The 20,181-nt window shown below is 60.2% G+C and overlaps 1 protein-coding gene across 2 annotated transcripts in view; it reads left to right on the top strand.

Moving 5' to 3' along the window:
* RRBP1 (ribosome binding protein 1) overlaps positions 1-20,181 on the top strand; it is a 58,851-nt gene that overhangs the window by 24,653 nt on the left and 14,017 nt on the right. For both annotated transcript variants that reach the window (XM_060284717.1, XM_060284718.2), the window contains exons 3-7: positions 10,318-10,466; positions 11,505-11,627; positions 16,047-16,199; positions 16,886-17,004; positions 18,946-19,099. In XM_060284717.1, coding sequence (XP_060140700.1) covers positions 10,318-10,466; positions 11,505-11,627; positions 16,047-16,199; positions 16,886-17,004; positions 18,946-19,099 — 698 coding nt within the window. The remainder of the gene's footprint in view (positions 1-10,317; positions 10,467-11,504; positions 11,628-16,046; positions 16,200-16,885; positions 17,005-18,945; positions 19,100-20,181) is intronic.

The following is a 20,181-nucleotide window of genomic DNA, read 5'->3' as shown; positions in this document are numbered from 1 at the left end:
AGAGCAGCTCGCCTGAGGTGGTATAAGAGGAAATTTGAACAGAAAAAATACCATGATTCAGGATAAGAAAGATTAAATATTGCAGATAAAATGATAGTCACTCCCAAGTTAACTTAGTAGTTTATTATTCTTCCTGCCAAAATTTCAGTGGGCTTAAAAGTCCCCCCTGGAGGGAAGAATAAGTAAGAATACTGAATAGACTTTTAAGTGGCTATTGGAAGGCCGGTTCTGTCTGATGTGTGAACACAGTCCCAAACTATTGTAATTACAGTAGGGTGCTGGAGTGAGGCCAGCAGGTCAGGGAAGAGACTGGTCCTAACTAGACTGTATCTCACCTGCGCTTCAGGGCGGGGAGGGGACAGGTCAAGGCAGTGATCCTAGGCAGGATGTTTAAGGTTTGGAAGGGTCTGCTTAGTCCCTGTGAAAATGTCAGGTGTGTATCATATTGGAGTTAACGTAAAAAGAAATCAAACCCTAGAAAATAGGAAAGATGGCCGAAATTAGTACTGATCAACTCGTGGCAGGAGGCCGTGACTCCGAGGTTGCAGGGAGAAAATCACAAAGGGCGGGGCGCTGGGCCACACGGCCAGCCACGTAGCACACGGACAGGCCGCAGAGAGAGCACAGCCACACCGGTGGCCTGCGGGTGATGTGACACTTGAGCGGTGAATTGCTTGTCTTCAACTCTGAAGAGTTGGAAATGTGGGGGATGTGCTTGCGGTTTTTCATTTTCCTGGACGTGCCCCGTGTGCTTTCCCCCATTTTCCCACGGTTGGTGGACCCTCGAAGTGGATGCAGGCCCCTGTCCGCCGCTGCCCTCCCACCCCACCCCCACCGTCTCCGTGGAGATCCCCCCAGGGCAGGGCTTCTCAGGCTTTGACGTGCAGGGTCTTGTTAAGATAAAGACTCAGTGGTTCCCAGTGAGGCCCGAGGTGCTGCATGTCTAAGCGGCTCCCCGGAGATGCCGGTGCTGTTGCAGTGATGGTCAGGGCCCCGAGTCTCCTGAGGGTGGGGGCAGGAAAGGGAGGTGGGCTCTTTCTGTAAGGGCTTGGCTTCGAGCAGCCTTGCAGCTGCGCCTGTGAAGGACCGCTTCCCAAGGGCAGAGTGAACCTGTCGCTCTGACTGCCCCGCATTCCCCGCTGAGCCATGTCCGCCACAGCCATGGTGGTTGAGGGTGCGAGGACGGGTGTGGACGGGTGGCTCGGCCTTTCCCGTGGCTCATGGAACCGGCCCCCACTGCCCTTGCAGTCACAGCTTGTTTGTGGAGCTTGGGGTCCCGTTCATCTGACTCACATCGAGCTTTTGGCCCCTGTGGCCGCACTGCCCAGTGAGAAGCAGGCCGCGTTCCCTTCACTTAGTTACACCTCGTGTTCCGTGCTCCTCCCTTGACCCCTGGCTGCCTGCCCTTGACCTCCTTGCCTGCCAGCCAGGACTCAGTCGGTTTGGGGGCTGCACACTCCATTTCTTCAGGGCCACGGGTATACCCTCGAGGGAACTGTGGACAGATCCCCACTGGCTGGCTGGCCCTGGGCATCCAGAAACTCAGGGGCCTGGAGGTGTGAATGCCTTGGGGGGTGAGGTGTCCTGATGACCATGCCGCGGGGATGAGGGAGATGGCTGGGGGGGGTCTGTGTCGCTGGTGCGGAGCAGGCTGGGGAGGGAGCTTGGGGGAGGGGACCCGGGCTCGGGCAGGGGAGGGTCCAGGGCCACGAGGTTTAACCGTTGGCACCAGAGAGCTAGGTTCTGGGGCTGCGCTGACCAGTACGGGAGCTGCTGGTCACGTGGGGCCAGTTAACATTCAAATCAATCAAAAGGTCAGAGTGAAAACCGCACTCAAGGTCTCAGTAGTTCCACAGGGCCAGTGGCTACCTGTTTGGACAGTGCAGATGAAGACCATCTCCATCAGCACAGAAGGTTCTACTGGACAAAGCTTTTCTAAACAAGAGCCATCGGGAATGAGGGGGCCTCTTGGGTCACCTTGCAGGAGGCCCCGTGAAAATGGACTTGTCTTTGCAGCCCTGTGGTGGCGTCAGGAGTTCCTCCGTCTTTGTTCTGTCTGTGTCCTGAGTGGGGTGGGAGTGAGCTCCCCGTCGCCCCGCATCACGGAAACCGTGAGAGAGCTCCCAGAGCCTGTGGCTAGCCCACACACGTGGCATGTCAGCAGCAAGAGCAGCCCTGGAGCTGGGGTGGCTCCCGCAGTTGTCCTGACACCCGGTTGTCCCAGCAGGGCCTCCGCTGACAGGAGCCCCAGAGGAGAGCGGGCACAGGACACGCTTCCGCAGGCCCGAGTTGGAGCTATTCCGGAACTTCTGATCTGATCTTCCTACAGGAGCAAATTGAGGCTGTGTGACAGGTCTGACCAGACTTGACATGGACACCCACCTTCCTAATCCTTTCTTAAATTTATTGTGTAAATGCGTGCTTCCAGCAAACAAAATTCATACAGTATGGAAGCGTGGAAGGTAAGAATTGAGAGTCTTCCTCTCCACTCCATCGCAGCCACCACCGACCTCCCGGGGGGCCCCCGGAGATGCCCCGCTCATCACACGGCACACGCAGCGGGCCTGCGTTGCAGAGACGGACTTGCCTCCTTTATTCCTCAGTACACCCTGGGGCTGCCGCTTTCAGCTGCATTGTAGCCCACGGCGTGACCATAACGTCATTTATTTAAATGCCACGAAGCAGTGTGCCATTCTTTTCCTGCTGAAATTAATGCTACAGTGGCGTACATGTATCACTGGGTGAGTATCTCTATAACGTAAATTCCTAGATAGGTAACTGCTAAGTCCAAAGGCGGGTGCTTTTTTAATTTAGGAAGACAAGCTCTATCTGCCTTACCCTCTGGAGGCCTGGTGCAGCGGACGGTTCCCGCGGTGATGGGCCCACGTGAGCGCCCCCCCAACCTGACCTCGGTGCTCACGTGGCCCCGTGGAGATGGGGGCGATTTCAGGGCCGTCAGGAGCCCAGGTATGGACTACGAGAAAACACTTGGTTTTGAAACAGAAGCACGGATTCTTTTCCCAGTGTCTGGAGAAGAGGGGATTCACAGAATCATAACGAAGTGGAAACTTCCAGAACGGAAGCTTCCGAGTCGGCTGCACCATCCAGGCCTCTGCTGGTTTGTTCTCCGAGGGCCACCGCGGCGAGTATTCATGTTCATAAGGAAAGCACGCTTCTTGCCCAGGAAGCAAGCGGACATGAGGGTGGTTTGGGACCTTCTCGGCAGGGCCGTTCCTCAGCTCCTGGAAGGGAGTCCACGCAAACACAGTGCGGGCCAGGCCTGGGGAACTGGATGCCCAGACTTGGGCCGGACAGGAGGCACCTTCTGGAAACTGAGTTGGGCCCAAGCCCTGGGACTCATGCTGCCACGGGGGCTTGGTTTGCGGGCATCACTGCCGAGCAAGGCTGAGGCCGGGGGGCCCTCCTCTTGGACTCTGTGCCCAGCATCATGCCAGACCCTGGCCCTTAACACGGACGCGTGCCATCTACCAGGGGCCAGAGGCCATCACGTCAGGGCCCAGCCAGCCTCCAGGAGGTGGAGGTACCTACCCTCAGACCGGCCCGCACGATCCCACGACGGCTGAGTCCGATGCGCTCACAGGTCCACGGGGCAGAAGAGCCATCTTTGCGGGGAGGACTGTAGGTGAATTTTATTTTCTTCCCTTCACCCTTCTGCATTTTCCAGTTTTTCTGTCACACGTATTCTTGTTAATGGAAGAGAAACCAAAACTCCATTCTTTGTCTGTGAGTTGAAGAAACAGGCCCTCCTCGTACCAAAGTGGAGGTCCCACCCCTTCGGGCGCCAGGAGGGAGCCCAGCCCTGACCTCAGGGCCCTGACCTCAGGGCCCTGAGCATCCTCTGAGCCGCAGAGAGAACTGCTCCTTCGGGGGCGCAGGTTGAGGAAGGGAAGTGGCCAGTGCTTCTTGGGCTGCCCCAGCCCCTGGGCACCCAGCAGATGGTGGTGACTGAGGTCAGGTGAGAGAGAAAGGTAGTTCCTGCACCCGGGACCTGGCGGCATCCTAGGGGTGCCAGCTCCGTGCTGTGAGAGGCCTCCTGCCGCTGCTGGACCCCGGGAGATGCAGGAATAGGGTCGTGTCCTGTAATGTAACAGGACAGGGGCCAGACCCACCAGGAGACCTTCAGTCGGGGTGTCTGTGGCCCACAGGGCCTCATCTTGAGCCGTGTGACTGGACAGTAGCTGTACCCCTGCCTCCTGCTGTCCCCACCCCCCGCGGGCTGCTGTGCCTGAGGCCGGGGTCCCGGGGAACCGGCCCCACTGTGCTCCAGCCTGGTGTGTGGGGAGGGGCTCTTTCTGTGCATTTATCCCCCAACTTCCTTTAAGGTGGGTTTGTATTTTTACCTGTTTTAGGACAGCAGAAACCAAAGCTCAGCTCTGTTTCAGGACTTCCCAGAAGGGAGAGTTGGGACCCCGGGCCTGGGTCTCCGCCTGCCCCCGCCCAGGCTCAACCACCAGCAGCTGCCCCTCCTGCACAGGCCGAGGCACAGAGGTGGGGTGTGGAGATTACGTTTGAGCCTCTCTTTTGAACTTAACTCAGTTTCTCAGGGTCTGAAGCTCTGAAGAAAACTGCAGAGCTCCTGAGATTTTTTTCACTTTCTGTGTAAGTTCTTCAAACTCAACTTTTCCCTTTCTTCTTTTTGAAAGAACAAAACATCCCCTGGGGAAGCGAGTCTGGTGTCACGTCTCAGAGAACCTGCTGGAAGATGTTCTTCCAGGGCTCTCCGTTCACTCCTCTTAAACGGGGTGGCACTGTGGCTCCCGTCACTGCCAGGGCAGGAGGCTGAGGTTGTACGTCCCCCGTCCTTCCTGCAGGCAGTAGGTCAGACCTCCTGGTCCCCTCAGGCCCGAGGAAGGAGCTTGTGCAAAGGCCCTCCAGGGGTTGTATTTCTTTAAGAAATACTGTGATGTGTTTTAGTTCTTTTTTCAGATTTAAAATTGATTTTGTTAAAATTTGGGGGGAAAAGCAAAAGTATAAAGAGAAAAATACAGTCATTCAATTTATAGGATTTTTTAAAAACTCCATTAGATGTCATTATGTGTCCAGTCTCCCAGCTTGTCAAGAGATTACTTTTTTCTCCAGCCAAATGAAAAGGCCTGATTCAAAGGCCCCAGGTAGGGTTGCTCTTGACATTATTTGTCCTTTGCTCCAGTGCACTTAAAACGCCATTGCCAGGGTCCAGTGCAGCCGCTGGTCTGAGGCCTGCACCCTGTTGGGAGCCGGAAGCCCTGGGCAGTGCTGGGCTTCAGCCTGAGCCGGGCTTGGGGTCGGCCGCGTGTGTGCTGCCCTGGACCGCCGTGGTGCAGACCAGCAGCTGTGAGGGCGGCAGGAGCTGCAGCTCCAGCTCTTGACACACTTGGTGGATCTTCCGTCGCGGGCCTCGAAGGGTCGCTTTCCCGAAGACTCAGGAGGACCCTACACGGCCACTGTCCGTGAACGTGCAGCTGGGGGTGTGGCCCAGGTTCCTTGTTTCTGGACACGGTGGCCGCCCTCTGGACTTGGGGTCAGCAGGAGTCGGGGGCTTGGCTCTGTTTCTGAATCTGACGATTGCTTGGGAAGTGCTGGGCTTCCAGGAGGCGCAGGGGCCCTTCCTGGGGCCCTGGCCTTTGACCTGAGTTTGGCTCAGGTGATTGGGGAATGTCCTGGGGGGCTTCCCGAGGCTGGGGTCTGGCTTCCTGTTGGGGGGAGCGTGCAGGTCCCCCACCCACACTGTTGGGGTGGCGCCCCTGCAGGGTCCCGAGCCAGCAGCTGCCGTTCGGCCTGCACCTGTGTGTGTGAGCGGAGGCGTTCAGAACCGGTTTGGACGCTCCCTGGGATGTGAGCGTCTTTGCCGTTGGAGTTCTCGTCCGGCCTCCAGGACCCCACCCGTGTCTGCTGTCAGAGCCCTAGGTTGTCACCGCCACCCCGCTTCCTGGGTGCTCTCAGCCCCGGCCCTGGGCTCCTCCCTGACCTGCCTCCAGCCTTGGCCCCCAGGTGTCCTCAAGTGCAAACGTTGCTCACTCTGAGGCACTGCCCCTTTGCCCATGAGGTGAAGCCCGGATCCCCGGGACCCATGCCAGTGCCACCTGCCTCTGCTCCACCAGCCTCGGGTCATCCCTGCCACTCCCTCCCCTTCCTGCTCTCCACCTGGTAGTGTTTGGCTCAAGCACCTCCTGCGTTAGAAGCCTCGCCGGTGTTGCTGCCGTGGCTGCTTCCCCAGGTGCCCTGTGGCTCTGCTGCCTGATTCCGTGTCCGGGGTCTCCTCCCCTCTCCCAGCTGGGAGTCCCACAGGCCTTTCCAGGATTTTGCAGACTGTGGGGTACACAGTAGGTACATACTTCATGTCTGGAGACCATCTGCACAGGGCTTCCAGGCACCTGCAGCAGCAGCTGGAGTGGAGCTCTTGACGCCCGTGCCAGGGCCTGGCAGTAACTCCCTCGATCACAGCTGTGTGCGCGCAGTCCCTGCAGCTGTTCTGACGCCCCCTGTCGCTTGGCTGAGCCGGGCACGAGCAGGCAGGGCTTCCAGGGCCCGGACCTGGAGGGGCTGCTGCTGAAACAGCGCCAAGTCCCTGGTGGCTGAGACCCCACTGTCGACGGTGAGAGGGGAGACTCCTCAGCCCTTTTTGCAGGACAGGTCTAATTTTAGGTGATTAAGCCTCCCGGCGTGGTCACGAAAGGGAGCGTAGTTTGGGAGTTTGAGGCACGTTATACAAGCGCTGAGTGCTTCTCCGCTCAGAGCCCAGGGAGGCAGAGGGCCCCTCATTTCCCTAAATGTGCTGCCCGCTTGACCTCGTGTGCAAAGACAGTGGTGCGAGCAGGGGCCGTGGGCCCCAGCGCTCTGTCCACGGGGGCGTGAGCGCCAGCTGCGGGGGCAGGGGAAGGCAGAGTTGCTTCACCCCCTGCCTCCCCACCCAAGTTCCTCACTGGGGCGCTGTTCGCCCAAGGAGGGGTCAGGGTGTGGGGTGCTCCTGGCCCTGTTGATCGGTTCTGCCGTGCTTACCCTGTGCCCAGCACATTGCCGTTGCCCGCATTTGACAGATGAGGAAACAGGCTCAGAGAGGTGAAGTTGCTTGCCCAAGGATGCACAGGTGGGAGGGAGCTGAGCCAAGATTCAAGCCCAGACCACCTGGCTCCAGGGGCCTTGCTCTGACCAGGGTGCCCACAGCCCAAGGACAGGGATGACCTGCAGATCGGAATTGGCCCGTGGATGTGTTCAGCTCCGTGGTGGTTTTTTTCACTGAGTTAGCTGTCAGCACTGAAGGTCAGGAGATGGCACACAGCAGTCTCGTTTCTAGCTTTCCTCGATGCGTCCGCAGCCCTGCGGGTTCTGGCCTGGACCCCGTGGGAGCTGTCACCTGGAGGGAAAGGACCATGGCCAAGGCCACCCGCTCAGGGGAGGCTGCCCCGTCCCTGCAGGGCACAGCGCTTGGGGTGCTCACTGTGTCCCCAGCCAGGCAGGAGCCCGGGTTACTCCAGAGCAGTGAGACGCTGGCCCTCCCCGGCCGCTGTGCCCTTCTGCTGCCTGGTTCCTCCCCCAGGCCTCCGGCCCGGCCGTACCTGGAATTTCAGACTCACCTACGTGGGCGGAGCCTTGGCTGCTTCTCTCTCACGGGAGTTCACTGCTACGTGGTCCTTGTGAAGCCTGTGGCTTCACAGAATAGACGTTGAGTCTCTGACAAGTTTCTCTTAGGGCCTTAAGATTTCACAACCCCAAGGATTATTTCTAGCCTTCGAGCCTTTGCCAGAGGACACGTTAGTCCTTTGTGTATGGGTCAGCGTGCCCGTCTCGTGGGCCTTGAAACCCAGAAATAAATGCCACTCACGTGAGGCCCAGAGTTCTGGTTCCCAGAACTTTCCTTTCTTTCAGTTTTACTTTCCCCGATTTGGGGTGAATAAATATGGCGCCGTTCTTACCTTAATGAAATAAAGTCAAGTCATATCTCTCTACTCTAAAACTAATGCTGCAGTGTTTGTATGAGGATGGAGAAGGCCGTGGAAGTTTCTGTGGGGGGTGGGCGAGGAGAGTTAAGTTCTGCCGTTACATAGCTTTGAGGTGTTCCACTTGTTACAGGTTTTTGTGACTTTGTTCACTAGGACATCTAATACAATTTAGTATAATTACATGAGAAAGTTTTAACAAACGTGTGTTAGAATGACGCTCCCAGAATACTCTCAGGAACGTTCTGTGCACAGGGCCCTCCTGGAGGGAATGCATCTGTGAGACCACTGGGGTAGTGGCCGTGAAGGATGCGGCATTCCATAGGGAAGTGTAGCTGTGTCATCCAGGTCTGTGTCCCCTCCCCCAGGTGGGTGGGGGGCAGTGCAGCAGGGGCCCTGGGGCCTAGGAGGATGGTCACTCTGGGGCCTCTGCAGGGACGGGGCTGCCAGGGCTTCAGCAGGCGGTGCTTTGGGGCCCCAGGGCTGGAAATACACTGTGAGCCACACTACAAAAGGCAAATGAGAGACACGTGGAATTCATTTTAATATATTTCATTTAACCCAGTTACCCCAAATGCTATCATTTCAATATGCAATCAATATAAAAAAATCATTGCAGGTATTTTACATTCTTTTGTTTTTCCATACCAAGTTTTCACAATCTGGTGTGTGCTCCCCTGGGAGCCACCCCAGTTCCCACCACTAGCCACGTGGCAGGTGCCTGGCAGCCGGCATGGCTGGGGGCAGCGCAGGAGCAGGCATCTCTGGGTCCGCAGAGGAAAACATCTGAGTGGCCAGCTTCAGGGAGGCCATCCTGCCCAGTCTGACTCCGGCCGACCTCCCTCTTCTGAAAAAGCCTGGCAGAAACATCGGTCTGCAGGCCAACGGGGCGGAGCAGGAAGCCCAGAGACCAAACTGCTGACCGTGAGGTTTTCGTCCGAGTGGTTCCTTCTCTTTTGGCTTAGCTGTACTTGAATTTTCTCTAGGGTGCAGAAGTTTACCATTAAAATTATTTTACGTACATATTTCAGTGAAAAGAATGAAGGTTGAAGAGGGCCTCCCCCCACCTCCCAGTTTTCATGACACCCTCAAGCTCCTAGGCCTTTAATGTCAACATGGTTTTGTTTTTTTTTGTTTTTTTTTTTGTTTTTTTTGCGGTACGCGGGCCTCTCACTGTTGTGGCCTCTCCTGTTGCAGAGCACAGGCTCCGGATGCGCAGGCTCAGCGGCCATGGCTCACAGGCCCAGCCGCTCCGCGGCATGTGGGATCCTCCCGGACCGGGGCACGAACCCGTGTCCCCTGCATCGGCAGGCGGACTCTCCACTACTGCGCCACCAGGGAAGCCCAACATGGTTATTTTTACTCCCGAGCTTCGCGGGGTAGAAAGTTCTAAAGTGAAGGTGCTCGTAGCAACCAGCTCGCCACGTGCCACGTCCCCTTTATTAGGGGATCCTGCTAAGTGCTTTGACTTGTAATGACAATATTGTGACTAGGGAGTGAAAATATTGTGACAAGCCAGAGAATTTCGGTTGCCATGGAAACCTTCCCCTCGCTGTCCTCAGTGAGGTGGGCTTGGCTGCAGGTGCCGCTGCAGGCGGCCGCTTGGCTCTGTTTCAGCTCGTTTGGGGCCCTGTCGTTCCACAGCTCGTGGGCAGTTTGGGGAGCTCAGCGCGAGGAGCTGCCAGACGGGGGGGGGGTCTCTGTTCACCCTTTCGTGTCTTTGGGGCTGTGTGAGGGGCTGCGTGAGAGTGAAGCTATCGCGGGGGCGTCGGGCGTCCAGGAGTGACAGCTGGCTGTTGGCACGTGGCTCTGTGTTCTCCAGCAAGGTCACGCACTAATGGACCAGTGAGCGGGCAGCCCTGTTCTGGACGAACCCAGCCATCCCTGTCCTGAAACCTGCCTTAAGCTTCGTCCAGGGAGGGCTGGAAATAGAGGGTCTGAACCAGGACGTCGGGGAGGCAGCCTCCTGCTCCCCGCCGGTGGGGCTCAGTCTTGGCAGGGGCGTGAGCGTCGCTGGGTGGCGCACGGCCAGAGCTGGCCCAGGCAGTTTGCTGGGAAAAGAAGGAAGGAAAAAAGCACCTATGGGAAAGTATGCCTTGCCCAAGTCTGCTCACTTTGATGATGAAAAAGTAGGGGGACATCTCCTCCAGCCCAGGAATACTCAGCCTTTCTTTCCTGGGGACCTTCCCCGCTGCTGTTTTTGAGCAGGACCTGAGCTGAGTCCAGTTGAGACCCCAGGGTGGGCTCGCTGCACTCGGCCCGCAGACCTTGGGCAGCCAGACAGAGACCTCGGCTCTGACTGGCCTCTGCTGCTCTGGGGTGTGACGGGCTTGGTGGCTGGTGCCCGAGTGTGAGTCCCTGCCCCTTCCCTTCTGTGCAGGGCCCCCGGAGACCGACAGCCCGCTCTGCCTCCCCTACAAGACGCTGGTCTCCACGGTCGGAAGCATGGTGTTCAGCGAGGGCGAGGCCCAGCGGCTCATCGAGATCCTGTCTGAGAAAGCAGGTGTTGTCCAGGACACGTGGCATAAGGTGGGCCCTCCCCCCACCCCAGGGGCCAGTGAGTGGCAGTGGTTTCCTGGTCTTGGGCCCCGGCCTCCCCTGGATGGTGCCCTGCAGGCCGGCCGCACCTGACCTGACAAGCTGCGCGGAGTGTTCCTGGAACACCTCCACCTGCCTCTCGGCAAAACTCTGTGCCCTTCCCCAGGTCGGGCTGCGTGAATCACCCGCAGATGCTTCTGCTTCAGCTGCAGGCCAGCCACTGCAGCAGGAGGGCTGTTAGGGCCGGGGCGGGGCGTCGGGGGGGCCAGGAGCTGGGATCCGCTGGTTTGTGGCCGGGGCTCGGGCTCAGGAAGGAGGGTGTTTGTCTCCCTGGTTTCTCTCTGTCTGGTGCTTGTGGCCACGAGCTGCCCCAGGAGGTGCCGCGGGGCATGTTTGTTCCTTAAACAGCTGGAATTGTAGGTAATTTTGCTGGAGGATTTTGTGGCACCTCAGTGATGAGAGATGTTGGGAGTGTCCTGAGGCCACTGGGTCACCCCCCCCCCCGCCCCGCCCCAGCCCTTGCTGAGTGGTGACGGGCCCTGCGGTCACAGGAGCTCCTCGCTCAGTGCGCGTTGGGCCGTCTTCTGGGCCTGAAGTGGCCGGAGGTCAAGGTGGCCGCTCCCCTCCAACAAGAGAGGCCTGAACTCAGCTCAGGCCACTGTCCCCAGGTACCCACCCCCCACCCCCACCCCGTGCCCGGGCCTCCAGGCTTCAGCTGGCAGCCTGCAGGCTGCCCCCAGCAGCTGAGGGATGGGCACCAAGCCAGGGACGATGGCCGACGGCCCCCAGCAGGCCGGGAAGAGGCCCTGGCCACCATCGACTGGGGTTAGGGAAGAACCATGCTCCCACAACTACCCCAGGAGTTTGGACCCGAGGCCTGGCCGACTGGGCGGCAGAGGCAGGGGCCGCCCCCAGAAGTGTGTGCCGTCAGGCCGCCGCTCTGCTTTTGGGTCGGGGTCTGATGGTCGGGGTGAGTCTCAAACCAGGCGTCTGGCCACCCCATTAACGTGGCTCTGTGGGCATCTCTAGGCCACTCAGAAGGGTGACCCCGTGGCGATTCTGAAACGCCAGCTGGAAGAGAAGGAGAAGCTGCTGGCCACAGAGCAGGAGGACGCGGCCGCCGCCAAGAGCAAACTGAGGGAGCTCAATAAGGTAGGGCTGGCGCCGGGTCGGCCCGGGGGCTGTGGCTGCGTGAGGACCCCTGCACAGCGGGGTCCCTCTCGGGACTGGGAACGCACGGGTTGGAGGGGACAGCCGGCCCTGCGGTTGTGGCCCCGTCTTTTTAGGGTGATGCCCTGAGAGGAGGGTGGGCACGGTGGGTCCCAGGGTCTTTTCTTGAGAATTGGAGCAGAAAGCCGTGGCGAGGGCTTAGCGGGGCTGCTGTCCCTTCTCCGCTGTCTGGGGAGCGGTCCCGTGGTGGTTCAGCACGTGACACGTATGTACCCAGTGAACACTGGTCTCGAGGGCCCGTGCTGCCCCGACGGGCTGGGGGCCTCGTTCAGGAGGGGTCGGCACATGGCCGCTCCTTGTGAGGAGGAGGTCCGGGTCCCCTGCAGAAAGCTGGTCCCTCCCGTTTAAGCTGTCCTTCCCAGCATCGCGCCCTGCGTGGCCCTCGCCCTGTCCCTGCTTCCTTCGCGGGACAGCGGGCGCAGGGAGGCGGCTGGGGCCTCGGAACATCCCACACGGCTGGGCGCCTGCGTCGCTCGCTCACGAGGCCTCAGAGTTCGTCCTGAGCGACGGCTGCGGCTCTAGGCCAGACGGGAAGGTTTGTTCAGTGGGGGACGGACGGGCGGCGGGAGCGGAAGACGAGGCTTTGCCGTGGTCGCTCCTGGTCAGGCTCCATCCAGGAGGCGGAAGGGGAAGGCCGGTCTCTGAGGCCTCCCCTAGTGCAGCCTCCTGCCCGGTGGCCTTCGTCCTCTCTCTCGGGAGTGTCCCCCGCGGCCTCGGGTTGCTGGTTGGATGCAGGGCGGCCAGAGCCACTCACCCTGCTCCCAAGAGCCGACTGCGCTTCCCTTTCCGCCCAGCTGCTGGCGCGTCCCAGGCCAGGAGCCTCTGCCCCATGGAAGTGGGCTGTGAGTCCCAGGCCTCCTGCCCCAAGGGCCCGCGGCCAGCAGCGACTGTGGAGTCTGTGGTTCTGGGGGCTGTTCTTCTGTATCCTCTTTTTGGACAACCTGAGAAGATGTGTTGACCCCAAAATAAAGCTCACGTGAGAGGAAAGGGGAGTGACTGTTTTTGTGGCTGGTGGCTGTGTGGCTGCCTGGCCAGTTCCTCGTGCTGGCCCCTGAGATTAGGGTGGGCTGGACGTGTCACGAGTGAGCAGCTGCAGCCTCTGACGGGGATGGTGGCCATTGCCGGGGTCTCCGGCCACCTCGGGCTGGACAGCAGGTGCGGGGTGGGGGGTGCACCCTGCAACAGGAAGCCCCTTAGGCGCTGCTGCCTGTGTAGGGCACTTGCTGCTCCCCTCCGGGGCGGCTACTTGAGTTTCCAAACCCTAGCGCAGCTGACCCACAGACCCCCTCCCCCTCGCCCTCCCCCTCCCCGACCAGACGCATTGCCAGCCCTGCCCAGGCACCGTCTCCCTGCCATGAGACACAGACGCAGCCCCTGGGGCTCCAGGCCTTGGCTCTGAGGCAAGACGTCTGACAGTGCGTCCAGCTGGGGCCCTGCCTCCCCCACGGCATCCTCCTCCCTGAGCCGCAGGGGGTCTTCACGGGCTCTCAGCGCTTATGCAGCCCTGGGAGGGCCGCCTCTTCAAGCGCAGGTGGCTCCCAGTCTTCAGACCCGAGTCTGCTCCCCGACGCGCCTGCTCCTCACTGCCTCCCCGGGGCCTCTGGTGCTCCTGCATTAGCCTCGAGTGCCCTTCACCGCTTGGCTCACTGGAAAGAGCCCCCTCCTTCAGGAAGCCCTCCAGGGTGGGGCCCCCATTTTCCTGTCTCAGCTCAGAGGTCACCTTGCCTGGCAGGGGCCACTGAGGCCCAGGCATCGCCATCTGTCCTTCTGTGCCCTGGAGTCCGTGGATGCTGAGTCCCTGCATTTCTCTGTTGAGAGTTTCAAGCAGAGCGGAGGGGATTCCACTGCTGTGCCACGTCTTCCAGCCTAGCACCGTTGAGTAAAGTTATATGAGAAACTTCTGAGAATGTAGAAGTTCCGACTAACTTGATCATCCCAGGAGCTGGGGGGTGGATAGGATCCGCGTTTCTTGTTTAGTTCCCGTCACAATTTCTTTGTCCTTGTACAGAAGTTTTTACGGTTGCAAAAGAGGGTTTTGGTGAATTCCTTTTCTTGTGATCTGTGGCTAAAGGACACAGAGGCCGTGTGGACTGTCTGCCAGGTTAAGTGGGCGCCTTGCAAGTGGGTGAAGTCAACAGAGTTGGGTTCAAAGACCATTCCGGGCACCAGTTCACGGGCTCGGGCGTCCTGAGACCTCCATCCTGGTTTCTGAGCGTCTTCGGGGACGTGTTCAGGGATTTGAGGAACCACACGTGGCTCCAGAGCCGTCCTTCTGGAAAACTCTTTGCAGCTGTCATCTGCTTGGGCACCGGGGCCTCTGTCCCGAGGTGACACTCTGGGCTGGACCCCATCCTGTCCTCACGCGGGCCCGAGAGGCTGGGCTCTGAATCCTCCGTGGACAAGGAGACTCTCAGGGCGGGGGTGCTCCAGTCCACGCCTCAGCCGCCTCGGGAGATTCACGGTGCAGGGCCCGCTCGGCCTGGGGAGCAAGTGAGTTTCTGGGCTGGTGGTGTCGCGACGGTGCCTCTCAGCTCAGTCAGAGGAAATGGGGCTCCGGCCCCCAGCAGCAGGTGTGCCTTTCAAGAAGATAAGTCTGACCACTGCAACTGAATTAAGAATTTGACAGACAGGAGGAGTCCTGGGATTCTGAGCTCCTAGAGGAAAGAGAAGCTGTGGAGGATGAAGCAGATGCCCTGAGGAAAATCTGGCCTTTCTTTGCCTTTAAAAAGTCCCAGGGCAAAAGGAAGGGAAATCCCATTGAATCCTGGTGGCCTTGGGACCCTGTCCCAGGAGACTGGGATCCTTACACCCTGAGCCGGGTGGATGCCCAGACCTGCCTGAGGCCTGCTCAGGGTGGGGAAGGCCTTCCCCAGACCTATGCTCAGCCTCCGGGCATCTGGCATGGTGGGCGGAGGGCCACCTCTGTGTGGCCGTGATTATTCATCGGGCTGGACCGTGTACTTAGGGGCCTCTGTTCTGCTTGGGGTAGGGTGGCAGGCATGGGTCAGAGGAAGCCTGCCGGAGCCCTGAATCCCCGCCGAGCGGCCAGCTCAGCCAGAGGAGGGGCACCTCGCATACCATCCCTTCTGGGACCCTCGTGGGCCCACAAGGCCCCAGGTTCCTGCCCATCCTGTCGCTTAGGGCTGCTCTCGGCCTTCGAAAGCGTGTCCTCCCCGAGGCTCTGTGAGCTCAGCTTCAAACCAGAGATGGAGAGCCTCGCCTTACTGAGAGGATTGAAGGAACGAGACACATGCGTGTCCGAGTGGCCTCTGCCCCTGTGGGCCCTCGCCCTGGGCACAGCCAGGAAGAGGATTTCTTTGAAGAGCGGGGCCAGGGGTCCCGGATGGTCCCAGGGAACTCCAGGCATGCAGAGCTGCCCTGGCACCCAGCGGCCACCCGCTCAGCCCGGCCCTTCCCTGGCCTCCAGTTCTGTCCCATCTCAGACGGGAGGGGCCCTCTGGCCCTTTGGGATAGACCTCCCTAGTATCCCGGCCTGGAGAAGAGGAGGCTCTCCCGCTTCTCTGGTCCACTGCCCAGGACGGGGAGGGGACTTGAATCTCATGGGACTTGTGCCCCAGTCTGGCTAGAGGCCCCCTCGACAGAGAGCACCTCCGCCAGGGGGCCGGTGCACGGGTCCCTCCTCACACTATCACTTCCTGCTCCCCCATTGTTTCCGTCCACTGCCATTCCTTCTGCGATGATGGAGACCCCGTCCTTTGGCCAGCCCTTCCCACCCTGCGCTCTGCCCCTGCCTGCAGCTCTGGGTCCCCAGGCCCCGCGTCCCGTGTTCATTGTGGGTATCTGCCACTGACCGGAGCAGACATTCCAGGGATAGGGCGGTGGACCGAGTGGCTGTCCACGGGGACCTAGGCCCTCTAGGAGTGGGCTGACCCCTCAGCCATCAGGGCTTGCTGCCTTGTCAGTCCTGACAGAGATACTCAAGTAGAAGAGGGCGTTCTGGGGCCTGGCTGTCAGACACTGAGCCAAACCAGGGTGTTGTAATCCCAGCAGGGTTCAGCCAGTGCCCCTGGAGAGCCCAGGGACAGGATGCCACGTTGCCCAGCTCCTGCCTGTATCCACGGTGCCCACTGTGTTCAAGGCCTGATGGCCAGCCCTCCGCCAGTCAGGCCGGCAGGGATTCCGGGGTCCCTCCTCATCCCCTGCTCGTTCTCTGCTGTGGCTGCTCCCGTCTGTCCGAGAGCTCAGGACGGGGGTCTTGTGGCTCTGCAATCAGGCTCCTCCTGGCCCCAGGTCATGTTCCGGGTCATGATGGTCTTGGTTTCATCTGATAAGCTGCCCCCGCCCGCCTCACCAGCCTCTCTGCCCTCTGCTTTCTCCCAGGAGCTGGCAGCGGAAAAGGCCAAGGCAGCAGCCGGAGAGGCCAAAGTGAAAAAGCAGCTGGTGGCCCGGGAGCAGGAGATCACGGCCGTGCAGGCGCGCATGCAGGCCAGCTACCGGGAGCATGTGCAGGAGGTGCAGCAGCTGCAGGGCAAGGTGGGCAGCAGGGCGGGCCCGGATGCCCGCGGACGGGGCCCTCACCATCGCGTTTGTTTGGGGGAGGGTTGTTTCACCTGGCCAGATGGTGTGTGTGTTTAACCTTAATAAGCAGGAAGATGTATGCACATTTTAAAGAGCATTGTCTGAAAGCACTCTGGTCCCAAGTGGTCAGCACTCCATCCTTTTCCCTGGGGGCCCATGGGTCAAGTTCACAGCCTCTCCATGACCCTGGAGTCATGCCGGCTCCACCTCCTCCACTCGAGGTTGGGAGAACGCCATAAAACTAGAGGCCCAAAAAACTGCACAGCCCCAGCGGAGGGCCAGGCCAGCCCTGGCCTGCACAGTCAGAGCCCTGCACTCCGCTTCCGCGGGCCGCGCCACAGGGGGTCAGAGGGCAGGAAACGGGCATCTTCGGGGTAACCGTAGGCTGTGGCTTGTGGCCCTTTGCTGGGTCTCAGAGCCTTGGTCGGGGCAGAGCGCACCAGCTCCATCTGGGGCTTTGGGCTGAGTGCTCGGCTCTGCACTTTTCCGGCCCCTGTTCTGAGGGGGCCTCCCCACCTCGGGGGGAGAAGGCGGAGCCCTCCGGGCTCTTATCTGCGGGCTGGGGTCTTGCCAACCTTGCTCCGAGGTGGCTCTCTTTGTCAGGCCGAGCGGCCTCTGATGCCCCTTGGATGACCTTTCAGATCCGGACGCTCCAGGAGCAGCTGGAGAATGGCCCCAACACGCAGCTGGCCCGCCTGCAGCAGGAGAACTCCATCCTGAGGGACGCCTTGAACCAGGCCACGAGCCAAGTGGAGAGCAAGTAAGCCCTGCGCCCCTGGCCGGACCCTGGCACCTCCCCGAGGGCCCGGAGTGGGCAGGGTCCCTCCGTGAGCCTTCAACACGTGGCCGGCGACCTCTCGCGTGGTCAGGCCCTGGGAGGGCTAGTGAGCTCCAGCCCATGCCCGGCATCCATGTCACCAGATCCCCTCAGGTCCTGGCTTTGCTGGGAGAGCAGATACTTTTTCATGTCTATTTTCACAGTGTCCCTGCTTCTGGCCCAGAGTATCAGAGCCAGGCTGACCATCCAAGATGAGGGTCTGGTGTGGTGTGGGCCCTGCCGTGGGCCTGAGTGCCCTGAATCCCCCTGGTCAGGTCTCCTGTGCAGGAGGGGACGTCTGCTGCTCAGGAGCTGAAGCCAGGAGGCCTCCGTGAGCCGGCAGAGGCCACTCCCCAGGGGGCAGGGTCTTCTGTGGCCCTGGTTTCAGCACCACCACCCCAGCAGGCTGGCCAGGAGGAAGCCCCACTGCATTTTCTCTTGGTTCCCGTTTCTTTGCCTTCTCTCGTCCGGGGTGTCCTGTAGGGATTTCTGGGGTGCTTGTTATCCCCAGACCATCCCCTCTCCCCCAGAGGAGGCTGACGGGAGCAGAGAGAGCAGGCGCCCGTAGCAGGAGGGCAGGTGGGAAGAGTGTCGCCCACAAGCGGCACCGGGAGCAAAGCCTGTGCTCACAAGGCTGCTTTTCCTGGCGGCCCCGCTGACTCGGAGTGAGGTTGACGGCCACCCTCCTCGCTGGTCCCTTCTCTCAGGGGTCCCTGTCTTCATCTCCGTCCTGACCTGCTGGCAGGTTGATGGTCTGGGGCTGCGGTTTCCTCAGCAGTCATGGCAGAAGGTGACCGTGGGGACGGAGGGACACTGGCTTCCTTCTCATGTAGTGTCCACTACTGGCTCCATCCTGGGGACAGCTCTAAAGCCTGGCCCTGAGTTGCGGCTGCTGACTCCATCAGCTTGCGGACACTCTGCCGGGTGGGACGGGTGTCCCCACGTCCCTCCCAGAGCTTCATGTCGGTCCCAAGGGGCCACCCAGCTGGCCTCCCACCCTCATCCCCATCCCTGGTACCGGAGTCCAGCCTCGCCTGGGCTCCCCGGTCTCGAATCTTGGCCCTGGAAAGCGTGCACTGAGGGCCCCGCAGAGGGCTTTGGGGCGGCCTCCCCCGTGCAGACGGGGGGCCCACATCTCCTCTCCCCAGGCAGCAGGGCAGAGCTGGTGTTGGCCAGGTTTCCTGCCTCTCAGGGCTGTGGACCGTCTCTTCTGTCGCCTTCACCTGGTCTGGTACTGTCCCTTGGCTGGACGGTCAGTCCTGCCGTGAAGAGGTGTCTTTTGTGCTGTGAAGGAGGCTGCACGCTGACGACCTCCTCATGCTGGGAAAGGCGGGTCCGGAGTTGCCCCTTTCGCTGTCAGTCACATCTCCTTCCGTCACTCCTGAACCTCCTCGCTGGTCCTGAGACCCAGCTCTTGTGCAGCGTTGAGGGGTCTCGTGTAAGATGCTGCAGCCTCTTTCCCTGCCTGGCTGTGGTCCAGTCGGCCAGTGAATCCAGCGTGTGGACTCGAGCGGGCCGCCGGCCCCGGTCCTGCAGGGCAGCATCCCAGGGCTCATTTGGGCCCAGACCAGCCGTGAGGAATCAGCCACTTCTGTCAGGGGCTCCATGGGCTGCTTTAGTGCACATTTTGCCCTTGGCTTTTGCTGGTCCCTCCACCGTGTTTGTAAAACAGCATCTTCAACAAAACACGTCACACCCACGTGGCTGATTATATAGAGGGCCTCAGAGGGGCTCCAAGATGGGCAGCTACTTCAGAAAGAGCAGGTGCCCCGGAGGAAGGGCTCAGACCTCCGGTCCCATCTCCCGGGGCGGCTCTCGGGGCTGGCGAGAGCTGACTTGAGCCCTCTTCTGTCCGTCATGCGGGGCCTCCTGACTGTCTTGCAGGCAGAATGCAGAGCTGGCCAAGCTCCGGCAGGAGCTGGGCAAGGTCAGCAAGGAGCTGGTGGAGAAGTCGGAGGCCGCACGGCAGGAGGAGCAGCAGCGGAAGACGCTGGAGGCCAAGGCGGCCGCCTTTGAGAAGCAGGTCCTGCAGCTGCAGGTGAGTTCGGGGGCAGCCGCCTCGGTGCCCGTGAATCCTGCCCGCCAGGCTCTACGCGTGGCCTCCCTGGGTCCTCCCTTCTCAGCTGTGACTGTGACTGCAGTGGACCCAGGCAGAGCTGGGGCTGGAACCCTTGACCTTGGCCTCGTTAGTAGTGATACCTGGTCAGCATAGAGTGGGTGCTTTCTGTGTGCTAAGCGTTGTTCTGAACGTTTACAAGCTTAACTCAGGTAATTCTCATTGCAACCTTATGGGGTAGATACTGTTATTATCTGTAATTTACCCAGAAGGAAATTGGATGCACAAAGTTCAGCAACTCTGCCAGTTCACCCACAGCCAGGGTTTGAGCCCCAGGGCAGCCCCAGAGCAGTCAGCGTCCCACACTTGCCACACGTGTGGTGTCACAGCTCCGGCCGCAGCCAGGCCGGCGGGCGCGGCCTCTGGCTTCAAGGCCCGGTGGGTGTTCTTTCTTCTCAGCCTCTGGATGTGGCCCGGAAGCTCGTATTTTCCCAGGGGGACGCCTGTTGTCCAGAGGGAGGAAGACTGTCCCCTCCCTGCCCCATAGGTGCTGGGCAGCAACCAGTGGGCCCCTCAGTCTCGGGGCCTCCCTGCTCATTGGCCCGACGAGTGCTGCGTCCCCCAGCTGGCCTGTTTCGGGGCAGGGTGACCGGGCGTGGGGCAATTGTCATACCTCTGTGCGTGTAACTTCTCTGGAGGACAAGGAGACCCTGGAGACCCACACAGCTTTGCACCTGTTTCTGCTCAGTCACTGAAGCTCTCGGCTGTAGCGTCTGGGGCAGTGGGGCTGTTTTAAGGAAGGGACTAGAACGACAGACACGAAATTGTAAGACTGCTGTGTGTGTGCCTAAAAACAGGCACAGATAAACAAAGTTTGGATTGTTTGGGTGGAATTGCGATGGATAACTTGGTGTAAAGTAGGTCCACCCTGAGCAGTGAGATCAGAGCCCCTGGGGAGGGCCTGGTGGTTATGTTCTGAAGGCTGTCGGGTGGCCCTGGGGCTTCCGGGGCTGGAGCCTTCTGGCGCCCGGGTTGTCACCATCACTGTAGCCAGGAATTCCCAG

The sequence above is a fragment of the Globicephala melas genome, chromosome 15 (assembly GCF_963455315.2).
Source record: "Globicephala melas chromosome 15, mGloMel1.2, whole genome shotgun sequence".
Taxonomy (NCBI): Eukaryota; Metazoa; Chordata; class Mammalia; order Artiodactyla; family Delphinidae; genus Globicephala; species Globicephala melas.
The sequence above is the reverse complement of the archived record's forward strand: the minus strand, read 5'-3'. Positions and strand labels throughout refer to the sequence as shown.